We start from the raw sequence: 17,048 nt of genomic DNA, 5'->3' as shown, positions 1-17,048 counted from the left end.
GTCCCACGGGTGGCCTGAGTAGGGCGCCCTGAGGGTCAGTGCCCATGTCTACCTTCAGCCCTCGTTCCTGCATCCACGTCTATGGATCCTGCACCTCGTCCTGAGTCCACGTCTGTGCCTGAGTCTACGTCGTTCCTGAGTCTCGTCTGAAAACCACGTTCTAGTCTTCGCTGCCCTGGCCTCCATCCGGCCTGCCGCTTCGTGCCGTACCCTGCGGCAGGTCCGAAAGGGCTGGGAACGGTCGGAGGACTGTTCACAAGACCAACATTGCGTTGTTGGGTCTTCCGAAGCGTGCAGGTCCGGAGGAGGGCCTGTCTTCCAGTCTTCACTCCAGCTTGCCTCCGTCCAGCCCATGCTCGGGCATGCCACGCCTCCCGTGGCACCTCTCCAGACCCCTCTGGCGTCGAGCCGCGGCCCAAGGGCACACACATCTCCCAGGAGTGGGATCGCTCTCCTAGCGCTCCACAACATTTAGTAATACAAACACAATCTGGTTTCCCCCCGGTACTTGGGCACCAACCGCACTCAGAAATACAACAAAATAGATGAAGTAGAGGCAGCTCAGAGAAAAACTGCCGAAACAGGGCAGGGTTGGCAGCTAAAGCCCTGCAGGATGAGCCATATGGACCCAAATATATACAGTCTACCCTTAAAGGAACGAGGAGAGAGAGAGGCGGGCTATGACGGACACATTGAAATACCTCAAAGAAGTAATGCACAAAAAACAAATCTCTCTTAGTGGAAAGTTAGTTCTTTGACAGGAGGTGGGAAAAAGGCAGGCTCAGGAGTAACCTTAGAAAACGTTTCTCCTCAGAAAGGGAGATGGCGGACATCTGGGACAGGCACAGAGGGTCCTATGTGTGGAAAAGTGAAGGGATTGCCAGAAATCAACTCTCCAGGCTCGGTGTGGCCCTTATTTGCCATCCTATTCTGCTTCTGTGACTGTGCGCAGAAGAGAAAATTACTGTGTGACACAGTCAAATACTGATGGGCATTTTTTCACCTTTTCTTCTATTCTTGTTTTTTTTGTTTTTGTTTTTAAAAAATGTATTAATCGCTTAACGCAAATGGCCTAAGCGATGTACATAATTACATACACAGAATTACAATAAACATTTAACAAAGACTAAAAGTCAACAATATAAATTTAAATTAACATCAAATCAACAGATAAAACATTGTCACATTTGTATATGAAGTAAGATGACAAAACTTCATTACAATACATCTTAAATCTGATATATAATACTCAATCAGTTAGATGGTATTAACTTCATTGCTTACGTCTCAAAAATACAGGTGAGAAAAAATCTAAATCAGTTAGATGGTAATCGCTTCATAGCTAAATCTCAAAAGCACGGGTAAGAAGAAAATCTTTATAAGATGTTTTAAATTTCTTAAGATCATCTAGAGATCTTAGGTCAAAAGGAATCAAATTCCATTGTGAAGGTGCCGCAACTGAAAAGGAAGTCTCTCTAGTACTAGACAAACGAGCATGACGAATGGAGGGAACTTCAAGAAAACTCAACTGAGAGGATCTCAAGGATCTAGCTGGTTTATTGATTCTTAAAAGAGCATTAAACCAGAACGAAGAATTACTCATACGAAGTTTGAAAACAGTCAACCCTATTTTAAACAAAATCCTATCAGGAACTGGTAGCCAATTGAGTTTACATAAAACTGGCGATATCCTATCGCGACGTTTTAGGTTGGATACCAACCTAGCAGCAGAATTCAATAATAACTGAATTGGCTGAATTCGACATTTCGGTAACCCAATATACAATCCATTGCAGTAATCAATATGAGGGAAGATAATTGCTCGGACAACAGTCAAAAAATCTTTTTCATGGAGCAGATGACGTAAACCAACCAACAATCGCAATTTGAAAAAACCAGTTTTGATTAACATTCTAATTTGAGGTTTAAATGATAACGTAGAATCTAACAGAATGCCCAGACTCTTAATTGGATTAACAAGAGAAAAAGACACGTTATCAATTATCAAAGAGTTCTGAATAGAAGTAGATAATGATCGATGGATCAACAACATAGTAGTTTTATTAGTGTTGAGCAATAACTTGTTATGTTTTAACCAATGATTTATAGTATTTAAGCAGAGCGTGAGAGAATCAACTGTTTCCTGCCATGACTTTTTCACTTTGACATAAAATTGAATGTCATCAGCATATAACTTGGAAGGCATGGAGTGATTTTTCCACCCTCCCTTGGCAGCTCTGCCAAATCAACCAATTTTCCCTGCCATGGCGTGGTGCTGCCTCCTGTGGGGATTTCAGCAGCAGGCGGCCGGCCATATTGCCTCTGCTGGGGCAGAGCACATCACCCCCCCCCCCCCCCCACCAGCCCCAACAGATGTGAGAAGTAAAGCTCTCTGCAGGCCCTGGAAGGGGAGCATTCAGTATTCAGTAATGCGTGCCTGACGTCGCTGCTCCGGCATGGCGCTCGCAGCTGGTTGCGTGGAAGCCGCCCTTCATTTCTGAAACACAGTTTTGCAATGATAGCATAAAACAGCAATGCACACATTCGCCCTTCCTCCCAGCGGCCGTCACTCACCGGGCTCCATGCCATCCGTCACATTCTGCGAGTGGTAGCTGAACATGTCCTCCGGAGCCGGGTTGTTGTGCCAGGAGATTGACCTCCACAGAGCAGGAAAGAGAGGAAAAAGATAAGCAGAGGCATTGGTTCGTGACTCTCTCATTCGTTAGCTGCGGGCACGGCCCACTATTCTCCTGATTTTCCTGTCGGTTTTCTCCCCCTGCCTCTAGACCTCTTCCATTCTGCTGCAGGCTGTCTAGGCCTCCCCCCCCGACTCTCTCAGCAGTACATCAGCCCCCGTCCTCTCTGCAGAGGCCCCTTATTTATTTTATTTATTTATTATTTTTATTATACCGAGTTTCATGATATGAATCACATCAACCCGGTTTACAATTAACAATGTGAATAACTGCAGAGAGTAACATGGTAGAACATTTCCCAATTCAACCCTTCCTTCGGCTTGCGTCTCAATTCTGCAGGCTCTGCAATGAGGAGCAGAATGATCAGGGATGGTGTGGGGTTCGGGAGCCTTCAAGGGAACACAGCCTCCTTCTGGTGTCTTCCGGGATCCTAGCAGAGCTCAAGCCCAGCGTAGCTTCCCGAAACACCAGGGGCCTGAGTCCGCATAGAGGCCAGGGTGGTCCGGGTAATGGACAAGAGTCGTGAAGCGGGCTGGATAAAGAGAGTGGCTGTGAGCGCGTCAGGGCTCTGAGCTGTTCTCCGGGCCGGCCTTCTCTGCACGGGCTTTCCTAGATTCACCCAGGCTAGGGCTTCCCACACCTGTGCCAGCCCACAGTGAACACAGGCATGAGATAAGTCTGCACACGTCCAAGCACACTGTATGCTCATTTATCACTGCGGATATCCGGAAAACCCAGCTGGCACGGGTTTGGGAAGCCCTGCTCAGCAGTAAGATCTTAATCTACATTTTTCAAAATGAAAATCTGTTTTCAGAGCAGCACAGGGAGGTGACGGTCAGAAGTGCATAACTTAGGGGCCAACTGACCAAGGTTTATTCCCACAAACATTGAATGGGAAAACAGATTTAGTACAGCAGGCGCTGGTTTCCATGAAATAACATTTGCAGGTCGATTAATCCATTAGAGTTCACCTAAAATTAATATCAAAGCTTGTAAAATGCAGACTTCGGTGGGCTTTAATTATCCTCCCCGTGCCTGTCTCTGGCACAGATTATAATAAACCACTCGCGGAATTAGGGCCCTGCAGCCAAAAAGGTTCTCTCTCTCTTGTTTCATTTCTGTATTCGTGACACTTGGGTTTTTGGGGGGGTTTTCCCCGTTTTGCATTGTTTTAGCGTAGTGTGCACTGTTTTAAAACAAAATGAAAATAAGGACAGCACATCCCTAATGGAAATGCTGAGACAGAACTTAAAGCGACGGCAGGCGACGTTCGCACTTCCTGTGTGGGGACAAAGATAGGGCCTACTTTCTACCTGCAGGCTTTTCATCAATTTTCAAAGCAAGTACGTGCAAACCTTTGCTTTAAAACGAAGCAGGAGCAGCCTGCAGAAAGCACGTAGAGGAGAGCCTTACCTCCCCTGCCTAAACATGGCCCCCCCCCCCCCGGCCCGCTGCCCTCTAACTGCGGCTAACGGGCCCTGCCTCGCTGAACCTCATGGAGAGGACATTTTTACATTGCTTTGAACATTGCTCCTCCCTAAGGTTAAAGCGTGAGCCGGGATGCCATGAAGAGAAGAGATGCTGGGGGCTTACCTTTTTGGCAGGGGCTGATCCAGGCTAATGTTGCTGCACTCCGATGGCACTAAACAGGGCAGACTCATGGACTTCTCCTGCTTCAGCGAGGGCAGGCTGAGCAGGTCAGAATTGGACTCCTCGCTCAGGGACACAAGAGAACCAGCTGCAGGAGAACAGAAGGGCGGACGTTACCCTCACTCATCAGTCAACCCTCGCTTAGGTTTCTTGCTCTCTCTCCCTTGTCCTCCCTTGCCTGTGGCTTAAGTACTGATATCCCCCAGAAACCCCCCTGAAATAGGAATCCCTGGGGATTTGAGGAAAGATGAAGAGAGAGAGGGCAGGGAGCTTGAAGAGAGCCGGGCTGCTGTGACTGGGCTACTCACCAGATGGCCCCGCAGGAGACTGAAGGAGCTCAGGGTCCTGTGAGGAGCGTCTCCTATCGCAAGGCCAGAGGTGATGAAGCGAGGAGCGCGGCACAGTGACGTAACAGGGCACTCAGGACATGCAGGCTGGGCAAGTTCAGGCATAGGAGATGGCTAGTGTCCTGTGGGAGGAGAATGGAAGTGGCCTTCCCATAAGGGCTGTGTTCCTGGGAGTAGTCAAAAAAGGTGAGAAGTTTATGCTGTGGGTTAAGAGTGGGAAAGTCGCAGCGTGTGGGGTGAAGGGCAGCCCGAGCAGGCAGTGTGACTGTGAGCCAGTGGCAGGGGGAGAGGGGCCAGACGAGTGACTGGAGAAACATCAGACACCTCCCTGTGAGGTGAAATGAGTTGTGAGTGCTGAAGTGGGGAAGGAGGAGCAGGGTCTCCCAAAAAACGCCCCAGAAGGGTGGCGAGATGGAAGGAACGGGAGAGAAGAAGGCTCCTCTGAGAGAGGGGAGGATCGCCAGCTTTTAGGAGAGGGGAATGACGTTTGCAGGTGGGAGCTTGGAGTGAAAGAAGAAGACATCTGGGATTAGGACAGGGGAACTGTGGTGGGGGGGCCAGCTGGACCTGGGGAAGAGGTAATGGACCGGGCATTTCACTCTAGAGCTCAGGACAGACATTTGCCCAAGAGAAGGGGAGGCACCGTCCTGGAGGACTGAAGTTTGAGTACCGAACTGTGGTAACATCTGAGAACGGAAAAAATACACCAGGGACCCCCCTCCAAGAGTCAGAGAGAGCAGATTTTGGGGAAGGAGCTTGTTGGAGTCCCGAGGAGAGATATTGGTGAGCGACTGTACAAATATTTCTAGGTTCCCCAAGGGCCTGGGAGAATACGGAATAAGAGTGATTGGAGTAACGTGGAGTGGAGGGAAAAGGCCGAACTGGGGCAGAAGTGGACTGTGATTTTCAGAAGATGAGTTTTGTCTACTGAAGATTTAATATTCCTGATGTTGAAATCAGTTGAATTGTAAAGCTGCTTCTACCTTAGTTACAGTAAAGGTTTAATTTTGGAGCACAAGTATTGGTGTGGACAGTTTGTTTTTATAAAGTGTCTTCAGCCCAGTTTGGCCCTGCAGATGATTCTGTCATAAATACATAAGACTTGCCATACTGGGTCAGACCGAGAGTCCATCAAGCTCAGTATCCTGTTTCCAACAGTGGCCAATCCAGGCCACAAGTACCTGGCAGGATCCCAAGGTGTAGAGAGATTCCAAGCTGCTCATCCCAGGGATAAGCAGTGGATTTCTGCAACTCCACCTTAATAATGGTTAATGGACTTTTCCTCCAGGATCTTATCCAAACCATTTTTAAACACAGCTACACTAACAGCTTTCACCACATCCTCTGGCAACAAATTACAGAACTTAGTTATGCGTTGAGTAAAAAAAATGTTCTCTTATTAGTTTTAAATGATTTACCCAGTAACTTCATTGTGTGTCCCCTGGTCTTTGCACTTTTCAAAACAGTAAACAACTGGTTAATGTTTAATCGTTCCATTCCACTCATTATTTTATAGACCTCTATCATACCCCACCCCCTCAGCCGTCTCTTCTCCAAGCTGAACAGCCCTAACCTCTTCAGCCTTTCCTCATAGGGGAGCTGTTCCATCCCCTTTATCATTTTGGTCGCCCTTCTCCATACCTCTCATTTTGCTCTATCTTTCTTGAGATGTGGTAACCAGAACTGCACACAGTACTCAAGATGAGATCTCAACATGGAGGATACAGAAGCATTAGGATATTCTCTGTTTTATTCTCCATCCCTTTGCTACCGTCCCCAGCTTTCCATGTTCCCCATCCTGGTAGAGCTTCCCCAGTGCTCCCTGAGGCTGACTGATGGGAGTGTACGAGGTTTTCTGAACCCTGTACACGTTGCTGGTGATAAGACCTAGTGAAAGTCAGATTGTCAGCAAAGAATCCCCTAAGTCTGGAGGACGTTGTTGGAGAAAGAAACCAAGGTTTGGGCAGAACACCTAAGAAAAACCTAGAGAAGCTTCAGCAACGCTGTGGTTAGGAGAAAGCCCGGTCCAGGAAAAGCGCATGAGAGAGCATGAAAAAGTCCAGTGTTTGAAGAGCACCAGGAGAACCTGGAGAGCTTTGGCAGTGTTGTGTTTTGGACATTGAGGCGTGGGCCCTTGGTCGCTGCAAGAGATGGCACCTCCCACAGGGCAGGGACTTGCAGCAATAGGCTAGCTCCAGAGCAGAGATGGGCACAGAGAAAGTTAGTCTTTATTATACTGCAATGTACATGGTAACCCGAGGAACGGGCAATGATCCCAGTCAGCAGAGGAGATGTCTGATGGCAATGTTCCGCCTGAAGACTGCAGAGTGGAAAAGGCAGTTACACAGTCTCACCAGGTCCCGAGAAGGAGATGGGTCCAGTAGTGGTCCACGAAGTGGGGTAGGCCGAGAACACAGGCCTAGATGGAAAGGCCAGTGAGAGTGGATCTGGTAGTGGTCCGCGGTGTGGGGTAGGCCAAGGATCTATGAAGAGAAAGATGAGACAATGGAGAGACAGAACTGCAGTGGTAATACTCACTCTGATGCTGGTAGTTGTAGTAGGAGAGAACCCCCGAGGAGCGGAGGTCTGGGATGAATTAAGGCCTCCGAGGACCGGGTACCTTGGGCATCCTTGAAGGTAATAGGCAACCCCAGGGGGTAGACAGGAGCGAGGCAAGGCCCCCGAGGAGCGGGTACCTAAGTCATCCTGGAGCGAGAGTACACAGAGCGGAAGCGTCTGGTAACGTAGAGAGGTCAACATGGAGGATTCCTTGCTAACTCGTATTAGGAATTGTGAACGGACTTTAAATACCAGAGCTAGTGACGTCATGCGGTGGGGATGCCCCTGAGGTTCCCGCCTTGATGCACGTAAAGGACGGGGCTGCGCACGCGTGCCCTAGGTGACTCCGGGAGAAAGATGGCGAACGCAATCGCCCATGCCGGACCGGGGACGCCGGAGGGGTCGTTGTGGAGAAGCGGAGGCAGCCATCTTGCCAAACTGAACAGAGTCAGGCAGAAAAAAGGTGAGCAACAGAGGGCGCAGCCGTCTGCGACCGATGGGCACAACAGGCAGAATTGCTATTGCTGGGAAAATAAAATCTCTGCCGTTGCCTGGGATGCTGGGAATCTGATACCTCCTGCAGGCAAGAAGTGATGATTTACGGTGATTACTGTACAATGTTTGAGTGGAATTCCTGTCTGACGAATGCTGAACACCCTCTTTAAGGCATTTTGTTAATAAAGCAGCCAAGCAGAAAACATAATGAATATGGGGGTCTGCATTTTTGGAAGCGTGTCTTGGTCACAAGAGGTTACCAGCTTGTTCCAGTCACCTTGCTCTCAGTTTTTATTTGATAGGACCGGAGAGATCAGAGCATGTTCATGGGCCGAGTCACAAGGTAGTGCGTGTGAGCTGCTGGCAGAGGACGTGAAAGCAGCTGAAAAAGAAATTGGGATCAGTCTGTTTTAGTCTTTGAAGAGACTTCTTCTGTTTAATGTCATCAGTACCAGTTCCTTAGGCGAGCGCTACAATAACCAGGCAGCCCTGCCACCCTGGGTTCTATCCCGCCCCCGCCCAGCTGGGCCGTCCACCCTGCAGTACCACACAGACACGATGAAAAACCTCAGTCATAACTAGGACGCAAACTGGCCGCAGCGTTTATTAGATGACCCTAACAGGGGAATCTAATTTGGCGCCGAGTCCTACTATTAATCGCAGGGGAGGTACAGACGACTCAGCCCCTTCCGCCCTAGTGGAATCTGAAAGGGGGGGGGAGAGGGGAGGTTGCTCTCCCTGAGAGGCCCCCCCCCCCCCCGTCCAGCCGCAGAACACCGCTGCCGGAGGGGCCCCGTCAGGCCACCATGCAGCAGGCCCCGCCGGGGCCCCTCACAGATGTGCCAGGCCGCCGAAAATCATCAAGGCCCGCTCCCCATGCCCAACATCCGTCCTCGACGGCCAAGCGCCAATAAGTGGCTCCTAGGCCCCTCTCATCTTTATCGGCACCTCCCTATCTCATAAGCAGTATTCATCGTTACATTAATCTTCCAGGACTCAGTCGCCACCACCCTCGGGATCCCGTTGTTTGTGGGCCGAGAATACCTCTCGGCCCCACAGGACAGACTCCTCCCCCATACCACATGGCTACGGGCCCTGCATTACGCCTGTGAATACCCTCTGCCAGGCTTGCAGAAACAAATCAATGCCCACATCAGATAGATGCACTCCATCCAGAGAATGCAATTCTGCGCACTGCGCATCCACCCACCCATGCCTCGGGTGATGAGCGCCTTGGCGCTGCAAAGCCTTAGCTCTCTGCCTGTTGAATTTGGCATTGTATCTCCCCCACCATCCAGTGCCCAACCATCCCCCACCATCCACTGCCCAATCATCCCCCACCATCCAGTGCCCAACCATCCCCCACCATCCAGTGCCCAACTTCCGCCGGGTTATGATCTCTGACCAGCACATTCTGGAAGCCGGCCATGCTGAGATGATGTGGCTCAGTTTATCCCTAATCGTGTTCAGCAGTGCGAACCACAATGCATGCTGAACGACGACAGGGGGCAGCTGCAAGCAAAGGGAAGCTTAAGTCTCAGGACACACCCGGGCCACGGCAAGCAGTCATCCCGCCTGATGTATCACCCAAATGCCCTGGTCCTCCAATGGCCCATCTGCTGTATGGCAGCCTGCGGCAGGCCGGCAGATGCGGCGCTAGAGGTGGAATGAGTGAGTGCCGAAACATTCACTCTGAAGCTTGGCTTTTTGCAGTGCTTTCTTGAAAACTGCGGAATACGAGTATCTGCTTATTGGGGATTTGTCCCAGTGCCTTAAGAACAGGCCATTCACTTTTGGACACAATGCCAGGTATGACGTCTCGGCCACTATCGGACATGTTAACAGACCCTTGACTGCCGCCAGAGTGATGACTTGACCGCGTGCCCCTTGATCTGTCTTTGACTGCCTCAATGTCAGGTGTAGCGTGCCGTTTGAGACCCCGACGTCCTCCCGCAGCAAGCTATGCATCCGAAATGTGTTCCCCGATGGCGCAGTGAACTCACTAATGTGCAGGGCACTGAAGAATGCGAGTGCAAAAGTGACTCGAAAAAGTGCAGTCTCAAACTCACTTGGTACTACTGAGGGCATGACGCTCTACAGTGACATCAGCAGGTCCTGAGTTAACGGCCTCAGTGTGTTGTGTCGAGGTACAGACTCTCCTGCCCAGCCCAGCTTCACTCTTTTTACTGCAAAGTACTGTTCAGCTCGCCCAGTTTCCAACTTTGCGAAGAATGCCCAGGCGGCCAGATGCGAATGAACTATGTTTCTGGATACCCCGCACTGCTTGGCGTGCACAATGTAGCAAATCAATAGGTCCTCGGGATCCCGGTGACCGGACCAACCGCTTGTGGTGAGGAATGGCTTCACTTTCTTGTAGTTGTGGATATAGGCGTTCCAGGTGGATGAGCGAGGGATCTTCGCAGCATCTCATACACTGGCCAGTTCCGAAGGACCATAGCTGCCCTGAACATCTCTGCCAATCAGCTCCACTTATGGCGCCAGCTTCCTGAACAGGGACCACTTGCAATGAGAGAGCGAATCAGCAACCTCATTGCGCATACCAGGAACGTGCTTCACCTGCGTCACAATGTTCATTTGCAAGCAGCAGAATACGAATTCCCTCAGCAGCCCTGACACCAGGAGGCACTTGGAGATCTGCTTGTTTATCGACTGCAATACTGCTGCGTTGTTGCACCATAAAGCCACCCATTAGCAGCTACGGACATCGCCCCGGATGTGCAAGGCAACTACAATGGGGAATAGCTAAAAAAATATGATGTTCCTGGTTAAGCCAGTTGCCGCCCAATGGTCCAGCCACTGAGCTGTGCTCCAGGCGCTTTTGAAGTACACGCCGAAGCCGATGCCTCCTGATGCATCAGAGTACAGCTGAAGGTGGTCGCTGCTAATTGGCCTGGGAAGCCACACTGAGGCACCGTTGAAGTCCCTAAGGAATTCAGACCACAAGGCTAGGTCTTCTTTGATTGCCTTGCCTATACGCATGCCTATGGGAATAACCTGCACTGCAAAGGCCAAACTGTCTATGAGAGACCTCATGTGCTTCAACGTGACTTTCTTACTTCGCATGGTGACTGCCACCATATCGGCCAGCCTCACCAATTTGTTGCTGGGGAGTCAATTCCATCCGTGTGGAATTGAACTCGATCCCCAGGAAAGTAAGGACCGTCACCAAGCCTTATGACTTGTCTCCTGCCAATGGGATGCCAAACCTCCATGCCAAACTGTGGAACGTGTCAAGCAACCTGCCGCATTCGGCTGTACACCCTCTTCCTATGAACAGAAAGTCATCGAGGTAATGGACTAGGGACGTTAGCCCGGCGGCCTCTGTGGTAGCCCAATGAAGGAAGGTGCTAAATGTTTCGAAATTGTTGCGATTCTGCTTGTGGGATAAGCTCACAAGCAGCCTCTCACCTTCCAGTGGGGCCTGGAGGCCGCCGCCACCGATGCCAGTCCCACCGCCGTTATTACCGCTGCCCCTCCTGCAGCCTGGAGGCCGCTGCTTGCCTTCTTCCGCAGCAAGGTGGCCACCGCCGCCGCCGCCATCGCCGCTGGAGCTGGGTTTCGCGACCTGGTGCCGCTCCTGTTTCTTCCTTGCGGCTAAGCCACCGCCTTCAGCGGCCTGGAGGTCGCTCCGAAGCTCCTTTCCCGTGGCCCAGAGGCCACCATCGCCTGGGTCCTCTTCCATCCGGCTAGGCCGCCGTCGACGCTGGAGCTTGGCTTCACGGCCTGGTGCCAACTCCTGTTTCTTCCTTGCGGCTAGGCCACCACCAAAGCTTTCCTCTTCCATGGCCTGGAGGCCACCTTGAAGCTCCTCAACCGAGGCCTGGAGTCCGCTCCGGAGCTCCTCTTCATGCGGCAGAGAGCTTCTGTCAATCTTCTTACTTCGTGGAAGGGAGCCGCCGACGTCAAGGCCTTCTTCCTTCTTCGCAGCAGGACATCACTCTCCAAGGTCCTGCCCCTTCCTAGGCACATGGCCGCACCTCTTCTCTTCATTTAAAGGCCCAGCAGTGGGCAGTCCTCCTGGGCTCCTCCTGCTGATGTTCCAAGGTGTTTCCTCTTCAGCCCTGTAAAGAGGGCCTTCCTTCACTTAGTCTTCGCCTTTGCAAGGAGTCAGTCATGGAGCTGGACTGCTCCTGGACCCTCAGTTCCAACTCTTTGTTCCAGGAGTCCTCCGTGATCCTTCCTCGCTTCTTCAAGACACTCTGTTCTTTGTTGGTGCTCCTTGTCTTCATCCGTGGTCCCTGAACCTTTGTCTTCATCTTCGTTCTATATCCTGGTCTCTCGTCAGATCCCGTATCCTTGTCTTCAGATGTCCAGATGTCTCCCTGTCTCCAGATGTCTTCGTCCATCGTGTTCCAGATGTCCCTGAGGTCCTCCTCTCTAGATGTCCCTGATGTCCAGATGCCATAGATGTCCAGATGCCTTGATATCCTGGTGTCCCGAGGTAGCGGTGTCCTTTTGTATTCGACGTCCTATCTTCCAGTCCTGATGTTTCCAAGTTCCAAGTCTTGGTCCTGGTGTCCAGTTCTGATCCTGATGTACTGTCAGTTCCTAGTTCCAGGTTCAGCTTTGCCTCGCTCCAGACCTTGTCTCCAGCTGACCTTCCCTGGGAGTAAATCCGTTTCTATCTGGTGTTCGTTTCCGGTGGCTGGAGCCTTCTTCTGGTTGGATCCTTAAGCACTCCCCAGATGCCTGCTTCTGCCCTTGACCTAGATCCTGAGTCTTTGTCTTCGTCTGAGTATCCCAAGTCCTTGTCCTCATCAAAGTATCCGGAATCCTCGCCTGAGTCCCTTGAGTCCATGTCTGATCTTCATCCACGTCTGAGCGTCTTGCGTCTGAGTTCCAAGCATCCTCATGTCCTCGTCTCGTCTGCATCCCAATTATCCTCATCTCATCTGAGTTCCAAGTGCCAAGTGTCCTCGTCTCGTCTGAGTCCCAAGCGTCCTCATGTCCTCGTCTCATCTGAGTCTTCAAGCCTAGTCCAAAGTCCGAGGTTCTGTCTTGTTCCATGTTCCAGAACCATCACCTGTCCTTGACCTCTGTCCGTCCTGCCGCATCTGCTGCTCCCCAGTGGCAGGTCCGAAAGGGCTATCGAGTGGCTGGAGGGCTACCCCAGAGACCAGCATTGCGTTGTTGGGTCTCTACTGGTGTGTGCAGGTTCGGCAGAGGTTAGGGCTCCGGTGGCCAGCCTATTCCGTCCATGCTTGGACACGTCTTGCCTGCCTCGGCGCTTCCATCGAGCTCCTCTCTGCAGTCACGCCATGGTCCAGGGGCACACATCTCCCCGGAATCGGGACCGCTCCCCAGCGCTCCCACAACAGAAATAGGCACAAGGGATTGAACATCCCATTGGCAGACACTTGTCATAATAGAAGACCCCTTCGAAAGTGAATCCGAACAGTGGGAAGTTGCTGGGGTGAACTGGGAGTAGCTGAAAAGTGGCCTCGATATCCGCCTTTGCCATCAAGGTGCTTTGTCTGAATGACCTAAGCAGCTCTAATGCTGAGTGAAAGGACGAATACTGTACCGAGCAGAACTCCGAGGGGATGTGGTCATTCACAGAATCCCCCACTGGATGGGACAGGTTGTGTATCAACCTGTACTTTCCCAGCTCTTTCTTTGGTACAACTGCCAGGGCAGAGAAGACAAGATGGTCTAACAGGGGGCTCTGTGAATGGACCAGCAATCCACCCGTGCTGAACCTCCTTTCCAAGTTTCTCCCTGATGACGCAGCCCAGATTGCACGCCGAAGGGGCATTAATGACCCTGACGGTTTGTGGCTGACTGTGATGTAGTGCAGCGCTGCCGGGGGCAGGAATGGATAAGATACCATAAGGCAGCTGGTAATACTAGAGCTCGCCAGCAGGTGGAGCAGGTGAAGGCGGAAACTACAAATCCCAGGTTCCTAGAACCACCACCTGACCTGTAGGGAGAGCCTGGAGGTGAGCAGGTGGCAGACTCTGACACTAATGAGTCACACAGGTGAGCCTGGGGAGCTAGAGGAAGAGGGCGTGCCTAGGTAGCAGCAGCAGCCAGAAAAAGCGAGTGCCAGGAAGCAAAGGGGGAGAAGGAAATGGAGGTAGGTTCCGGGGGGAGAGGAATCCTCCAGCTGTCTCAGGGGCACAGCCTAGCCTGAAAAGGGAAACAGAGAACCTGTACCCTAAGGGAAGTTAGGGCAGGGGTGTTTGCGGGTGGACGGGAGAGCCAGGGGGCTCAAACAGTGCCTTTGCTCCAGCACCTGTGTTAAGGGGTTAGACTGCTGGAGAGCGGGGGCAGGGTCATTTGTTCAGCTCCTGAGGGGACGGAGCCAATGTAACAGATTCAGCTACTCTCATTTATAAAAATGCTTTGAGGAACCTCTCTCTCTCTCTGTGTTATCTTTGGGGGTTGGGGGACTGCTTCAACCCCACGCCACACAAAGAGAACCCAGAGGCCCAGCAAAACCAGGGCCGGCGGAGACCTGAACCCAGGGAGTCCTGTGAGACTGAGAGACTCCAGGGATATCCAGGACTCGCGAGGGGCCTGAACCGGAGGCAGCGGAGCGGCACCCAGGGCAGCACGGGCGGTGAGCCTTCACATATGGTGGCAGCAGTGGGATCCAACGGAACTCGCCGTACAGAGGCGCCTTACGGAGGAGAAAGACATACCAGGGCAGTTACTGACCTGGGGAAGGTAAAAGTACCTCGAAAGCCCGAGAATAGGATTGCCAGCATGGTGGGGGGAAGAGGCTAAGCCACAGCAGGGGCTGTAGTTTAGAAAAAAAAAAAAAAAAAAAATTTTTGTTTTTTTTTTGGTTCTCTCCCCTTTGTCTTACTTGGTTTGCTACCAAATGAATAGCAGCTGGTAAACCCCTAGAGTTGCGGGGTGAGGGGGCAGGCTACCCCAGATAAGGAGCCAGAGGGGTCAAGTGTTGAACGGCCGCACTTGGGTCCAGTCTTCTTGTTTTCTGGCAGAGCGGGTGTCAGAAGAGGTACTGAAGGGGGATAATCGAATCACACGAGGATACAGCCCGGACGAGTGCCCAACTTACAGACGAGGTTGCTGAGCCTGACCAGACTGCTGAGAGGACCGGACGGGATTAGGGGGAGCAGACCAGGCTGGGGATTAGCCGTGGAGAGCTCTGGATGCCTGTTGTGTCTAGGTTCCGGTAAGCGTACCTGGGGCTAGCCATACCGTCGGAAGGAGAAGGGGCTCCGGGTACTGTGGTGTATGGGGGTGCCAAGGAGACCTCAAGGGGTTATGCAATCGATGGCGGGGATGTATACTGCAGAAGTGCTGGTGTAATTTGTTCCTCTGGCAAGGGTACAAGCAAAGCCTGGGGGCCGGCAGAGTTTGGTGAAGCAGTCTGCACTCGGATCCCCTTTACTTTCGTTACCAGGTACCCAACGACTACGAGGGTGTACGAAGAAACCCTGGCCAGCAGCGAGAGGCACCACGTAGAGAGGATGCGGAAGCTGGCTGTGATGGGAAAAGAAGGCCGGACGACGATGGAAAAGCCAAAGGAAACGGACACCTGTGATTCACAGAACAGAAGCTATCACAACCCACTGTGGAAAAAGAGATGGGACTGTGTACCTTCAGTTAAGAAATCACTGGGACTGTTTCAACAGGTTGTAGATTGTGATGTTGAAATTGGTGATTTTATAGGCAGCCAGGGGGGCTGGAATAAGGAGCAGTGTCCTTGTGACAAAGGGATATACGGGGAACTGCAAAAGGTTTATGAGGTGGAATACTGTGTGTCACGTGATTTTATAGGCAGCCAGGGGGGCTGTAATAAGGAGCAGGGTCCTCAGGAGAAAGGGATATACGAGGAACTGCAGGAGACTGACACAGCAGGGGCCAAGAAGGCTAGATCCCCAGGGGGTGGGACTGAACCCACCATCCAGCAGCCAAAGATAGAAATGGCCGGGAAGGGTCCTAAACAGGAGAAAGAGGAATTCTTATGGGGCCCGCAGCCAGACCAGGTTAAGAAAGACTGCCCGTGTGAAGAAGTACACAGAGAGGGGCAGGAGATTAAGGGGGCAAAGTTAGGGTCTGGCACAGGAAGTGTCGTACATAGAGGAGCCCGAGGGACACCCCAAAGAAAGGAAAAAAAAGGTGGAAGCCGGAGGGGCAGTACCTCTTGCCAGATTTGTGGAGAAGACAGCCATGTAGGGGAGACTTGTCCCAAAGACCCACTGGAAATGCTATACAGAGAGTGGGTTGGGGAAGGGACAGCTCTTGAGGGATCTCCGCATGGAAGGGGTGAGAGTATAGACACCCCCAATGTTTGTACCCAGGTTGAGAAGAGGGGTGGTTTTAAGGCGGAACAGTCGAGGGGTGTTTTGCACGGTTTTAGTAAGGACAATAAGACCCAGAAGATGGAGGGCGGTTACGCGAGGCAGATAATGATGGGGGAGGTTGGAGAGAGTACCTCACAGTCTCAAGCTGCAGGTGACCCAGATGTCTTCATAGGGGCTTGTCTTTCAGCAGAATCCCACAGAGTAGGAGAGGCACACTCTGGGCAGGAAGGGACAGTAGAGAGGAATAAAAGGGAGGAATTTCTCCAAGCTTGTTTCCCAGCCAGAGAAGGGGGCATGGCTCCGGAGGGGTTGAGCACTGCTGATACTGAACAGGAAAGCAGCACCAGTGACAAAGTAGTAAGGGACTCCCCTTGCAGTGGTCAAAAGGGAGAAGGTTATATGAAGATAGGGAGTGTGGAAGGAAGCCTAGAAGTAGGCAAGACTCCACGTCGAAAGGGGAAGAAAGCAAGGAAGAAGCAAGTTGATTTTAAGAAGAGGGTAGAAGAGAAAGTTTCCTCAGTACAAGGCATCCGGGTTGAGCAGGAGAGTCCGCGCAAGCCAGGGGGAAGAGTGGATCAGGACTCTGTGGGAGGGTCCTTGGCCCAACAACTAGCGCTAGCCCTTCAGGGGAAGGTGAAGGTAGAGCTGGAGTTGGGGACGGCTCTGAGTTTATTGCAGCAGCAGATAGAACAAAATCAGCAGTTGCAGTTGCTAATGTCCGGATTACTCGATAGCCATTCGGCCACTAAAGGGGAAGTTGCATGCCTGCAGGGGAAGCTGCAGCAAGCACAGCAGAGTAATGCTGAGTCAGAAGAAAGGTGGACAAGGGTGATAGAGGAACAGAGGAGTATGCAGGAAGCAGAGGTGAAAAGGTGGGAGGCAAAGTGCCAGGAGCTCTCTGACCTTGTAGCCACCCAGCAGCAACTTAGGGAAACTGCTGAGGAGGAAGCGGCCAGATTAAAACAGTTATTAGATCAGGAGGCTGAGGTGCATGCTACTCA

General features: G+C 51.7%; 1 protein-coding gene across 1 annotated transcript in view; it reads right to left on the bottom strand.

Annotated features, from left to right (window-relative positions):
- BTBD16 (BTB domain containing 16) overlaps positions 1 to 11,552 on the bottom strand; it is a 146,379-nt gene extending 134,827 nt beyond the window's left edge. The window contains exons 1-3 of the mRNA XM_029610755.1: positions 11,234 to 11,552; positions 4,290 to 4,434; positions 2,575 to 2,657 (exon numbers count right to left, since the gene is read on the bottom strand). Of these exons, the coding sequence (XP_029466615.1) occupies positions 2,575 to 2,657; positions 4,290 to 4,434; positions 11,234 to 11,552 (547 nt within the window). The remainder of the gene's footprint in view (positions 1 to 2,574; positions 2,658 to 4,289; positions 4,435 to 11,233) is intronic.
- Between the last annotated feature and the right edge of the window lie 5,496 nt (positions 11,553 to 17,048).

The sequence above is a fragment of the Rhinatrema bivittatum genome, chromosome 7 (genome assembly GCF_901001135.1).
Source record: "Rhinatrema bivittatum chromosome 7, aRhiBiv1.1, whole genome shotgun sequence".
Taxonomy (NCBI): Eukaryota; Metazoa; Chordata; class Amphibia; order Gymnophiona; family Rhinatrematidae; genus Rhinatrema; species Rhinatrema bivittatum.
The sequence above is the reverse complement of the archived record's forward strand: the minus strand, read 5'-3'. Positions and strand labels throughout refer to the sequence as shown.